This window comes from Zonotrichia leucophrys, chromosome 3 (assembly GCF_028769735.1).
Source record: "Zonotrichia leucophrys gambelii isolate GWCS_2022_RI chromosome 3, RI_Zleu_2.0, whole genome shotgun sequence".
NCBI lineage: Eukaryota > Metazoa > Chordata > Aves > Passeriformes > Passerellidae > Zonotrichia > Zonotrichia leucophrys.
In genome coordinates this window covers 71,266,182-71,280,181 of record NC_088172.1, presented here as the reverse complement: position 1 = coordinate 71,280,181, position 14,000 = coordinate 71,266,182, and the positions used below count along the sequence as shown (strand labels likewise).

General features: G+C 40.1%; 1 protein-coding gene across 2 annotated transcripts in view; it reads left to right on the top strand.

The window, feature by feature from the left end:
* Window positions 1-14,000, top strand: part of LOC135444949 (opsin-5-like) — a 29,936-nt gene that overhangs the window by 8,145 nt on the left and 7,791 nt on the right. For both annotated transcript variants that reach the window (XM_064707007.1, XM_064707008.1), the window contains one exon: window positions 1,876-2,081. In XM_064707007.1, the coding sequence (XP_064563077.1) occupies window positions 1,876-2,081 (206 nt within the window). The remainder of the gene's footprint in view (window positions 1-1,875; window positions 2,082-14,000) is intronic.

Sequence of the window (14,000 nt, the reverse complement as noted above, 5' to 3'; positions counted from 1 at the left end):
TGTATCTCAGTGTATCATCTCACCAGTGATTATTTCTGGTAATACCATAGGCTGACATTTCAGCTCTTCCCAGTTCAAATACTTTTCACATGTTCATTCAACTAAAAAAGATAGAGCAGCAGAAGCTTGGCAATGCTGCAAAGAGAAACTATTGAAAGTAAATTGCTCAGCAGAAGAAGCAGTTCATAGAGCCTTACAGAGACTCCCATCAACCACCTCCCTCCCACCCCAAAGTGCCCAGAACTCCTCACCGGGAAGTATCTGCCCAGTCTCTTTCTTTACAGAACATGTGCCTTGCTCTTTGTCATTTCAGCTCCTGACAATCCCACATGGCCTGGAGAGGGGGAGGCAATTTTCTCCCCTCCCTTCCTATCCCCAGCAGCCTGGTAGTGAAGTGCTGGATTCTTGACATTGAGGCGGTGCTTCCGGAAGGAAGGCAGCTGCCCCCTTGCTACAACATTAAACCTATCAGCCATCTTTCATAGCAGAGACTCCTTTCCTTTTTATCTTTGGATATCCAGAGGTGCTGTGCAGAGCCACCATGTCACACCCCTCTTTATTGTGTTTGTTCATCTCTTGCTGGATCAAGATACAGCAGCCTTTCTGGGATATCTGCTGTTTGTACCTGGGCAGAGGGCTGTGGGTCAGCTCTTCTCTCCCTTTCCTGGGAATATTGTAACTTGGCATAAGCCACCAGGTGTTGCGTGCCTCATCCTGTCGTGGGCAGCAGACACTCAAAAGAGGTCGTGTCTTGCTCTGCCTTGCCAAGGTGAAGCAAGGCCACCAATGTCAGAAATGGCAGAGCTGGTTTGTGGGATAGAAGCTGGAGCCAGCTGGGAGCCAGGTGCTGCCGGACCTGCTGCTCAGCCGTCCACCCCCTTAACTGGCTAAGCCACATTTTCAACACTGAACCGGACACTTATCTATATAATTCCTGTTAAAAGTCATTCATCTATACACACCTATGTAATTTCAAAAAGTGGGATGCGAGCCACCAGGGCCTTGCACTGATGGGCAGAGCAATAGCTGTAGACATTTGGAAACTCTAGGTCCCTCCAGCAGAGTGTCTGATTTTCAACAGGTTTACAGTTATCTCCCTTGTGTTTTGCTCATATACTTAGACACATAATAGTCTGGCATCTCTGTTCCTGGAGAGAAAGAGAGAATGCAACTTTCTGTAAAATTAAATAAAAGAGACTTTGAAGTTCTATTCCAAATATTCTCTTCATATAGATTATCATGTGTATTACTGAAAAATACTCCCATCTGGGACAGACTTTGCTGCAAGGAGATCCTAGATTGTTCTAAGAGAAGAAATCTAGTTGTATTAGCTGCACTTTTCTAAGGAGAACTGGTAAAGCAGCCCTCTGGCTACGTGTGTGAACTTTCTGTATCCATTATTGTATACGAGGAACTTAAACAGCTGCAGATTTTGGCAGATTGTTTCTAGTCTCTGCTCCACTCTACCAATCTTTGTTCCTTCTTATTTTCCCAGAAGTAACACTTACGAGTTTCATCTATCCACTTAAGGAAAAAACTGTCAGGGAAAAAATCCACTTTAGACCCTTAAACGGCACATCTTCAGTAGGTGCAGCAGCAGCTCTTTGTTCTGTTTTATTGCTGCACTCAATTACTTGCTCTTTCTTCTGAAATGCACCCAGATGCTCAAAAAGGTATCGTGCATAGTTGTCTAATGGATAATCTGGTTTCATATACTTCCAGTGGAACAAAAGGGAATTTTAGAAGATATGTCATGCGTTTACACTCAACAGCTCCTTTCTTTATTTGCTTTTTTGATTTCATCTAATCATAGAATGGACTGAGTTGGAAGGGACCTTAAAAATCATAAAGTTCCATGGATTTTTTTTTTTCCAGGTTGGTTGTCTTGGTTTGGAAACAGCATTGTGATTTTTGTCCTGTATAAGCAAAGACATCTCCTGCAGCCCACCGACTACCTCACATTTAACCTGGCAGTGTCAGATGCCAGTATCTCCGTGTTTGGTTATTCACGGGGCATCATTGAAATCTTCAATGTCTTCAGAGATGATGGATTCATTATCACGTCAATATGGACTTGCCAGGTAAGACTGGATAACACTTACTTAACCTGACAAAATTAATCTGACAAAAGGAGTCTAGCTATTTCTGTGGGTGTGCTATATATAAATAATCAGACAGCACCCAAATGAAAGGAGGTAGTCACTAACCTTTCAAAAGTACTGTGTTCTCTTTTGTTACACCTATAAATCTGTGCATTTGACTGATGTTTCACCAATTTTCAGTGGGGTATTTTTTTGGTGGTTTTTACTTCATGTTAGAGCTCACACTCATGTTGGAAAAATTAAGACATAGGCTGTGCTTGTCTTCAGGTCACCTGAAGCCAGCCTGGTTGTTGCTTTAAGACAAATGTTCAAGTGCCAATGTCGACTCCTGCTTGACAAGGCCTGTAGAGCCAGGCCTCCACACAGCATTTGGGCATAACCATACATTTTAGCATGCAAGGTTTTGCACTAAATCAGTTGTAACTCTTCAATCACATTTCTAAACTCTTGCTTGATTCATTGCCTGTGGTAGAATGAGTGATTTAACTTTATGGCACAGTCGAGATCTTGGAGGCAGCTTTTTGTTGGAGTACTCAGAAAAAGTTATTACTGTTAATTCCGAAACATACCTGTGTGGGCAGAATATAAATGCACCCCATGGACAGATAAGCACAAAGCTGGCTCCCTGGTGCTTTCAGCAACATCTGTGAGAAAGATTATACTCCGTTTCATCAGGGAATCAAAACTCTGAAAATGACAGGATAGCCTACGGCAAGGTGTAAGAAAGATCATGATGAAGGAAAAGAGAGAGAAAAATAATCCTCTTTTCTTGGAGGCTTGGTTTTTTGATTTTTTTTAAGGAGGAAGTTAAGCCATTGTACCATATAGATGAAAGAACATTTACAGGTCATGTCTCCTCCATTTCAATAGAAAGGTTCTGTTTATGCAGAGAGGAAGACTTCCTGTAGGAGACTGATTAACCTAGGAGCTGTAGCTTGATCTAAAATATTATTATTTTATTGTTTAAAATACATCTCTATAGTCATTAGGCAGAAAACAATTTATCAAAATTAATTATTTCCTCAGCTAAATAGCCTTCTTTCTCTAATTAAATGACCTACAGTTGCAGTCTAAGATCTGTTGAGCAGAAACTCTGAATTTTTTTCATTAATGGAAAAACTTTGAAGTTATAAGATAAATAAACATATACATGAAAACTGTAAGATTCGCACCCATATTCAGAATTAAATAGATGCATATTTTCCCTGTCTTTCAAGGAGGGTTGGAGCGATGACTGAGAAAGGAAAGGCAAAATCTGCATCTCCAGGTTCAGTTCTAGCTTTGTTGCAGATTTCCTGTGTAAGACAGGGTAAGCCATTCAGTGTGAAATCCTGACTCCAGGTCATTGGCGTAACTTAATGCTTACAACTCACAAGGCTGAGAGAAGTAACATTGAATTACCTTTCTGCATTCCTACTCCAAGCTCTTTCAGAGCCCTGTCTGTACTGTGGCTCCTTTTTTGGGATGTAGAAAACACAGAGGAATTGGCAAGGCATGGCACACACTCTGTCTCTCATCTTGGTTTGCATGGGAACTTCTGTCAGGAGCCTTACAGATTCTTTCAGGATGCTTTTGCCTGGGAATCCCTCTTTGGCTGACTTGGAACTACTAAGTCTTGTTATGATGATCTGACTTTTTTTTTTTTAAGATTTTAAAATATTAAGCTAGAGGGGTGCTTGAACTTTGTGAGATGGATGTGTGCTTAATCTTACTGTACTTGAACTTTTTCAAGGGGAGAAACGGTCCATAACATTTATAGAGTACCCAGATATTTTGCTGGTCAGTCTGTGTTAAGTAATTTGGTTTGTATCTTCTTGTTTTAATCAGTATTCATTTGCAAAGTTTGGATATCAAGCAAAGTTTTAAGGTTTTGGAGATCTAAGGACTTTGAGCAGGACACCAAAAATGCATTGGCTTTTCTTAACATACTGATTTGCAAAGCATTAAATTTTCTGCTTTGGTAGTCCTCTGTAGGCTCTAGAGATTAACATGAACCTTTCCAAAAATGAATTTATACTGTTATTAATACTAATTAAAATGAATGGTAATCTGGAAAAGTCAATTTGTACTTTAAATTAAGTTTGGATTTGTTGTGGCTTGTTGAGTGGTCAAGCTGGTTATGGATTATTGAGAGAACATCATGCAGAATTTCTGTTTCAATCAAGATTTTATGCTGTCTTGGGGAACCTCAAAAACATGTGTAAACCCTGACATCCATCTTCTTGATTAAAAAGCTTGACAAAACAAAAGCCAATGATGAAAAAATAGGTTATGGAAATAAAGCAGCTGGATTCTAGTAAGAATATTGTGCAGAAATAGCAGGAAGCCTTTGTGCATAAAAAAGAGATGTGAAATCATCCACGTGTGCATGGGCAGCCAGCACAAAGGTAACTCTGAAGATGTTTAATGTTGAACAGCAATAGTGTTTGGATTGCTGTAGTCTGAGTTTGCAGTTTTATTAGAAGGGGTCTCACGGGTAGAACATGAGGAATGAGGAGCTTTGTGCCATGAAGGTAAAGCCCATGCATTCTGTCACGACCAGCTGAAGATGGTGTCTCTGGCTCTCCTCATGCACTCAGGCCCCTCTGCAAGTAGCTGGGGTGGCACTTTGCATGCATGAGCACGGCTCTTTCCTTAGCATGGCCTGTGTGTTTTCCCTTACTTGGTTTGTTTGGCCGAGTCCAGAGGATAGCCTTATTTGGTTTTCTGTCATTGTCTGGTTCACTACATATTTGCTCCTATTGATCAGTTTCTGCTGTCAGGAACACTTAGGAAAATTTTATTTTCCCAAGCTAGCCTGTCATTTCTGTTTATGAAGAAATTTCATGAGCTCACCTCACTTAATCCACATAACTATTTTGTTTTCCTCTGACTCGGGTCTCCTGTGCCCTCAGGTAACATTTTTCAACATTAAGGTTCACCATCCTGGGCTGCTGTGGTTGAAGGGAGTGGGGGAAAGACAGACAAAGAGTTCTTCTCTCAAAGCAGCCTGGTCTTTGAAAACTCTCTGTAACAAAAGATGTATCTCCAGCTACCAGGACAATCTCACTGCATACCTGCTGAAAGGGACAGAGAGGAGTTCTCCTGTTCTCCTCCTCTGTATGGAAGAAACAACACTTTTCTTTCTCATGCCAAACATTATTTTTGGAGTCTGACAGGACTCTGCTGTCAGGAATGAAGTTACATGGTACATCTGTGTCCAAATGCTGCCTCTGCTGAATGCTTGGTACAAATACAGTTTTACAGTGGTGGGTTTTGGAATCTGCTTTCACTTTTATACCTCTGCTCTACCACTGTCTCATTCCTGAACTGGACAGAGGAAGGACAGTCAGTCTCTGGCACATCCATTTTTTAGCCTCTCCCAGTATGATCAATAAGTAAACTGGTTCATATGGTGAATTTCAGGTCAAGGAATGCAACCCAGTGACCAAGAGCCATCTGTTCCTCTATTGACCATATTCCTAGTGAAAAGCTATCTCAGAATATATTTTTGTCCTTCACATATTTTTTTGTTTGTATGTTCTGCTGAACCAGAAGTTGCAGTGAAACCTGTAAATAACATTGTGTGCAAATGTTCATGTAGGAAGTAGAGAAATACTCATTCTCAACAGGCAAACATGGCTTCTTCTGAACTTTATTTATCAAGTGATAGAAAGTTTTTCTTGTATTTTTTAATCATGTGGCAAATACACAAAAGATGCAGATTTCGAGAGGCCTCTAAATGCAGGGAAAGGATTGTAACCTATCTAAGCTCCATAGATACATTGCAGACATGTCTGAAAACAAGAATGGACTATGGAGTGCCTTAGAATTTGAAATCCTTCATAATCCTGGTACTGCAGTTTAAATTTGTTTCCAGTAGTTCACTTTTCTAATTTTTTTAAATGATTTTTTGATAATGCAGTTTGGTTATTTAAACATTAATTTTTCAAACACTTAAAGGTTTTACTATGAGGATCAAGAAAAATGACTGTTCTTACCACGTGCTCACCCTGTTGGCATAGGCTTCTTTTAAAACACATTTCTTATTTCTGACTTTCTTACATGTAAGCTGTGTCTGGGCTGTGCAGCCCAGAGCACAGGATGGATATCTCCAGGTCATGGACATACCCCCTGTCCCTGACATGCTGACTGACGCTGTTACCACAGATGCACTCACCTCACTGTCAGCCTAGGTATTTCCAGTCCATCTGGCCAGCCAGATGGTGCCAGAGCACCCAAGCAGATCTGTCTCTGCACAGAAACATCCTCTGGAGCAGCCATTTTTGAAAAAGCTCCATTTGAGGTATTCGTGAGCGCCAGGGTAGCTTGTGTGACAGGATCCAGCTCCCACTGACTCTGTCCCTGCAGCCTGCCCTCATCATCACAAGGGCCAGCCTTCAAGGACCTGCCTTCAGCCTCACAAAGCTGCTTCTTGTGGAGCAGAATAATAAGACACTGAGGGGAGCAGAAGAGAGATAAATGGCTGTTTCATCCTCTGACTGGGTTTACTACAAAGCAGGGAGGAAATCTGGGTTTGAATCCTGCAGTTCTTCCGTGCTTCACACAGCACTGAACTCCTGTCTGGCATACCCTGGACAGGAGCACATGGAAATGTGGTGGTCAGCAGCAAGCCCCACACTGCACACAGCTATTGCTCTACTCTGTAAGCCCTAATGTACTCATGCACAGTTTGCCTGACAGCACCAGATCTGTGGAGTATGGGCATCCCAAAATGGCATGGTGTGGCCAGGAAGTCAAAATTATCTGGAAACACCAGACTTAGTGTGTATGCATTGAGGAGTAAGTGGCCCACAGATGTCAGAGATTTCTTGCACTTCAGCAGATTTTCCAGATTGTGGTGGTGTAGCTGATCAAGTTGCCATCTGAAATCCCAGATAAATAGGGATGTGTCAGAAAAGCTAAATTAGATGTGCAAAATCCCTGATTTAACAATGCTGCTGTTGGATAAGGAGGGTTCCCTTCCCTCCAATGGATGTCTGACACTAATGTAGGGAGCCTCTTTTAGTCTTTAGCCCCAGTATTTGTTTGCTTTAGCAATTGCTTATAATGAATAGTCCTGGTTCTGTGATCCAAAGTGAATCCAACTCTCCCACACTGCGGGGGTAAAGGGGGAATGGGTCAGCAATCCCTCTGCTCTTTACAGTGACACTGATAATTTTTGAAAGGTCTTGTACAGTTCAGGGAAGGAAATGGCTGTGAATACTAAGGAATCACAATCTTTTGTGTTGAAAAGTAAAATATGAAAAATCAAGCAGAGGGTGAAACATGTCCATCCCCTTGTTCTGTTGGCTTCCTTCGGAGCCTTATTTGCTCCCCAGCTTTGCCACCTCCAACCTAGGAACAGAGCTCAGAGCCACAACCCTCCTCTCACCAAGACAAATGACCAAGCCTGCAAAGCTGAGCACATTGGCCCTTGCCCCTTTTTGGGGATTCAACTTCCAGCCACTTCCTCTTGCTAGCACCTTAAAAACTTTTGGGTGTTTTTTCTGGGTGTTATTAAATATCTGTTTTGGGTGTTATTAAATATCTAGGGCTCTCTCATGACACTCCAATAAATAATGTCCACCTTTTGTAAAAATTAGAACTGAATATCTGAAACACCAAAAAAAAATTTGCAACAGTAGGAAATGCTGAGAAAAGTATGATGAAAACACATGGGCTGTTTTCAGAAGTTTTGAAGGGAAGGGCTTTTAATCTTGAATAAGTTCTTTTGTGTTTTATTGGTAGCATTTCCTTCCTCCGAACGTACATTTATCTCTTTTCCTATATATAGGTTGTAAAATATTGCTAAATCTTGTCTGAGGAGGAAACAAAGAATTAATACTTTCCTCTTTTAACAAAATCTTCTGTAAATTGTCTGATAAATCAAAAACTCTGAAGGCATTTATGTTCTTATAAACAGTAAATTTGGAGCACACTGATTTCTGTCCATTTAATATAACTCATCAAACCAACCAATTGTTTATGTAGCTAGACCATTGACTCTCTTGACTCTGTTAGTGATTTTGTGTGTTTTATAAATACCAAGAAAGTATTACTTTGTGTGGAGTGGTACTCCCTCACATTCTGAGGAGATGAGAGACCAGTGGTAGGTCTACAAACCATGCGAAATCCAGTAACAAAAGCAATGGGAAGGGCCAAAATTAAACCTCACAGGTTTTACTGCCTTCCCAGTACAGCGAAGATTGCTGGGGAGATTACTGAGGACAGTCAGTCACTACTGCCAAAGGTCTGTATGCATTTGTCAGGCTTGTTCCAGCCTAACCCCTCATTCACATTGCTCCATCATCCATTAATTTTTTTCCTTCACTTTTTCTGCAACAAATTTATATCTCAATTATGAACACTGGAATGTGTCCTCATTCTTGTTTCCTTGCTTACCTGAGATTTGGATACTGAAATATAAAGTTGCAGATTCTTCCCTATTTCTTTCTGATCTGCCTTCATATAATCTAAAGAGTGTATACATTGCAGTCAAAGAGGTAAAGGCAACTCATGTAGACATCTGTGAGCTGAATTTTAATGAGAAAAATACTTCATCTGCAGGCAAGGGGGAAAAGACTGCCTTTGCACAAACAGAATCATTAGCAACATAGAAGATCATTTCAGTGTAACTAATGTGACTTCAGGGAAGTTCCGCCAGTTTTCATTAGTCATGAGTTTTCCTTCATTTTCCTCTAAATGAGTATTTCTGCAGTCAATTGCAACTAATTAGGTAAGTTATATATTTGGTAGTGAAGATTTATGAATGCCCAAACTATCTGTTTCCTTCTTTAACAAGTCTGACGTAGCCCCTGCTGTGACACCCAAGCACTGTGTCAAACCCCACACTGCTGCCTGGATTGGGCATTCATTGCCTGAGTGATCCTACAGAACCAGGAACTTACAAAGCCTAAACTTTGATTTCTGTACTTGCTTTTCCTCCCAGAGGGCTTTGAAATACCCTTTTTTAAAATCTCTATGTAGAAAATAGTAGCCTTCCACATATTCTGTGCTGATGTGGAAGATATTAAATGTTTTCTTTCAAAAAATGCTGTCCACTGCTCCTTCATCGTTCATGATCTTCTCACCATAGGGCTGAACAAATAATATTCTTCTGACTCCTCTCTGTGTGCCACATCCTCTCACTGGCTTTTAAGCAAAATTTCATCTGAAATTAAAATATCACTCTGATAGAATTTGTAAATACTTTTGTAGTTCTGTCTCACATGTACTCATCTTCTCCATCACAAAAATTTATTCCATTAAGTGAGTACACTGATAGTACTTAGGAAGCAAATCAGGCTTGCTAGGCAGACCTAGATCTTGTGCTGAGTGAATCAATGACAAGATGATTGCTGCTTGCAATGGGCTGTGTATGACAGGACATCCAGGACTTCCACACCACTGTCCCTGCAGAAAGGGATGATGTTGCATCTTGTGGGTTTCCAGATCACTCTTTAAGGCCAAGAATAAACTATTTTTTTTTACTTCCTTCCATGCTCTCCCTGGTCTACTAGGACTCCTTGAAAACGCTTGTGACTCTCCTGTTATTTTGGTACAGGATCCATAGGGGACAAGAATATTAACCTAAGAGGAGATCTGCTAGTAGTCATGCAGCTTTTTCAGGTTTTCAGGAAAATAACATGTTCCTGTCTTGGTCACTTAATGCTGAGCTGGTACCACCACTAACCTGCCCTACCTTTTGCCCAGGACCTTCCTGAGCAGAAGAAAAAGTTCAATTCTAGGCATTCAGCCAAGAGTCAGAGATGTCCTTGTATAAACCTGAGGGTGGCTACGTAAGCAGATTCCTCCTTCTTGGGAAGCAGCACAGAGGATTGTACTTTGGGGAATGTGTAGGGTCACTTGTAGTCTCTGGGCTGTCCTGGCAAAGTCCATGAACTTTGGTACCTCTGATTCCCTTGAGGTGTGTAAACTTCAAGAAACATTTAACATGATATTCTGAAACGGAAAACACTTTGGAAAAAAAAGAAAGTGATTTTAATATGATGTGCATGGATTTCAGTTATCTACAGTCCACAAAGCTAAGCCTTGTCTTCTATGGTAATGTAAAGATGAGACAGGTGACTCTTCTTTTATCTGTGTATTTATTTGTTTGTATTAATGTTGATGCTGACAATAAACAAGTAGACTCTGAATTAACATCACTACAGTGGACAGGAGTTTTGGCTGAGGCCCACTGAAAAGAATTTTACAGTGTAGCACACACGTCCCCAAAGGGCAATGCTAGATTTTCCTATCTAGTGCTTCTTAATTTCCCTTTACGCTAATTCACAGAAAGACAATGGCAATTCAGCATTTAACCTGAAGATGGGAATCTTTCCATTGTGTCTGGATCATCTGGTGTTATGAACTACATGCTCCCCATTTATTCTTCACAGGGGGATGTGAGAGGCATAAATCTGCTATGATTCCACAGCAGATTCTATCCAGAGCTAGAAGCAGGTGTGTTTCCAAGCATTTGGAGATGGAATATTTGAAGTAGGATTATTATCTGGTGGAGCTGTGTGAGGAAATTCCACAAGCAGTTTCTATCTGTTCATTAAATGCAATGCCTTCAAGGGTATCCCCACCAGTGGTGGCATTGTTGCATTCATAGATGTGCTCCTTGATAGGGGCAGGAGTAGGAATTGTGGCCGGAGAAGCTGCAACTACAGTAGTTAAAGGTCAGCCCAAAGTGAGTATACCTTGAACCTTAATTGATTAACCTGGTAGATGAAACTGGCTTCCCCAGGTTCACTAAAGCTGAAATGTAACCTGCATATAGTAATAGTGGCACTGAACATACATTAACTATATAGTATAGTTAGCATAAATACATATCTGGACACATAATAGTATAGTCTAAATACTGCATTCATATTTTTCTATCTTTAGAATATATGCCAGCCACAGAAAGATTTAATCACTTTGTGAGTGCAAAATACTGAATGTCTGATGCTCTCACTTAATGGTTTAAACTCTCTAATCCTGTAGCATATCAATTCTCATTGTTTACTTATACATAGAGGTGTCAGTGCCCTCCAATGACTTGGGCTGATGCCATCACCTCTAAGCATAGCTATCCTTGAAGCCTACTGAGACATTTTGAAGGGCAGGATGCAAACATACCAGAACAATGTCTCGTGAGCAAAAGTTGTGGGAACTGTAGTAAATGGTAAGTCGCTTTCACCTCCTGTATTGTAGAAAATCTCAAAGAAACTGAGTGCTTTAGGAACACTATGCATTGTGCATTTTAAGTAGTCTTTTGTGAAGACTAATTTTGATTATTGAACTCAGTAGTCCTTCTAGAACATCTGTGACTAAAGAGTTAGTGTAGTCCAGTAGACACATCATAGTATATTTGAGAGATGGGAGAATTACTTTGTCATCAGACTCAAGTGGAATATTTTTGCATTTACTTCAAACTTTAAGAAATTGTTAAATTTAAAATTAAGTTTTTAATTTAAAAATATCTATTCCAAGGTATCTACAATTGCTTTTACAAATGTGTTTCTTGAAGATTGATTTAAGTGCTTTTTCATTTCTTGATGTTGAATGAGGTTTATTGCCTTTACCTAATTACTCAAAATAATCTGATTTTTATTTAAAAAATAGTAATTCTGAGAGAGCTTATTGTGGCAACTTTAAGTATATGCTGTGGGCAAATAATCCCTGTTTGAAGTTTATGCTTTTCTTTACATATTCGTTATCTCATTTTCAATAGAAGAAAAATACAGGATGCCATGGTTCTGAAGGGAAACAAATGGATTTTGGGAAATTGCAACAGATTTGTCAGTTGGCCAGAGGAGGGAGTGAGGCAGCCTTTGTGGCTGGTGAGATTAATGTTTTGTTCCAAACTGAAAAGTAATAGCTAGTTTGGCAATCTGCTTTTGTGCAATTAAACCTTGATTAATCCAATATTATGAACAATAGGTTATATTTTACTGTGCTTTAAATGAAGACAACCCTTATGAATCAGTAGGGATTCATAAGAATTAAAGGTAGCAAAAGTGAGGCACACCCAAGCTCACAGCTAAAAATTTCATAGTGCACTGGGGATTCCTAACTCTCTCTGTGTTGAAGCAAATGAATTTGCATGCAGTAGGAGCTCTATGTATTGTGGGTTGTAAATAGTGCTCCAAGAGCATTAGTGAGATTTAAAGTCAGGCACAAGTGCAAAGCAGAAAAAAACCACAATTTTTTCCTCAGTTGTGTCTTAGCTTCCAGGCAGCATAAAGATAATGAGCACCTTCCATGCATATCTATATAGCCAAGGGAGTAATGCTGGTAGGGCACTGAGAGAAAGCTTTTAAAATTGCTAATCTATTTCTGCTTCTTAATGGGTAAAAGGGAAAGCTGGTGTATTAAAATTACCGTGCAATCAACTTTGTGTTTATGTCAGAATTCATTACTTCATGTTAACACTGCTGCTATTTGATCATAATTAATAATAGGAAGGAAAAAATTGCATTAAACAGAAATGGAAGAAGTATTATGACTATGGAAGGAAGGAGCTGGCTGGGGGGTAGAATAAAAGGAAAACCAGAACTGTGTAAGGGGAAGAGCATCAATCTTCTTCCAAAGTAATGAAATGTTATTTTCTATTCTAGTATTTCCTTGGCTGTCATTCCATATATGTTTAAAGATGCAGAAAACTGAAATTATCACATATTTTTGTAACATGCAGCTATTAATCTCTGTCTATAGAAATTGGGACTATGTTAAAGCAGCTTTTCTGTTGTCATCTACTTGGGTGCCTAGCAGTTGCCTTGCTACCTACAGTCAGTGCTGTCTGTTCAAGAGCAGAAAAAGTAGCAGAGATCTTTCTTCCAAATCTAGTAGGTGTAAGCTTGAAGTAAATTGGCTATATCTAGAGGAAGATCCCTTGTTTTCTTCTGAGGACATATGTCTAAGTGACAATGATATAAAAGGGTTGCAACTGGGAAATGGTTTATGCATAGTAGGGCTCAAAAGCCACTTGCTGCCAATAAAAGTTTGGGACAAGAGTGGTCTGAGCATCATGCTCCCAAAGCAGCCTGTTGGATGGTCTCTCGTGGTTAAATGTTCCAGATGCTGTGGCTGCTGTATGGGCTGTTCTGCAGTTTGAGAGCCACCATTTACCTCCTTTATTCATTTCATCCAGATCTCCCTTTGCTTCATAATGTTTCCCACTGTCACTTGTCCCAAGCCACCAAGCCTGTGGCCAGCATGGAAGCAGTGACAGCTGCCCTGGGAGGCTGCTGCTGCCACTTAGCCACTTACAAGCCATTTGGCCCTGGTAACATCTCTGGTGGTAGCCCCCACACCTGCAGGTCAGATGAAATGCTGATATGAAATAGTATGCAAACAAGATCTGGTACTGACAATGGCTCAATCCTATGAACTATGTTGATTTACATAAAACCACATTTTTTTAGCAAGGCACCACTCCAAAGAAAACATTTAGGCTTTTCTTTCTTATGATGACAGCATCTTAAAGGCCAAGAGTGTATTTTTAGACCCACCTTCCTCCCTTGTAGATGTGCTCAAATGCTGTTTGAACTGACCACTTGATATAATTGTCTCTCTTTGGTCTGACATCAGGGAAGGAGGGTAGGAGAAAAATGGCCACATCTGCCAGTGATAAAACAAACAGATCTATTTCAGAAAAACTCCCCTGCTTTTAACATAGGCCTATGATACACAGTGAGAAGCCTTCTACTCTTTTAGTATTCAATCTCATAGCTCTTTAGGCTTAATTTCAAAGTGTTCATTTGCATTCTTGTTGAAATACTCTTTCCTTTCTAATCTAATAACTAGTGCAATTCCTTAAGATTATAGTCATTGTGTTTTCGGCATCTATGAAGCATTGTTAGAGCAAATGGAGAAGTGGCAGCTGTTTGCACCAGTAAGGATAATGAAATGCGGAGCACA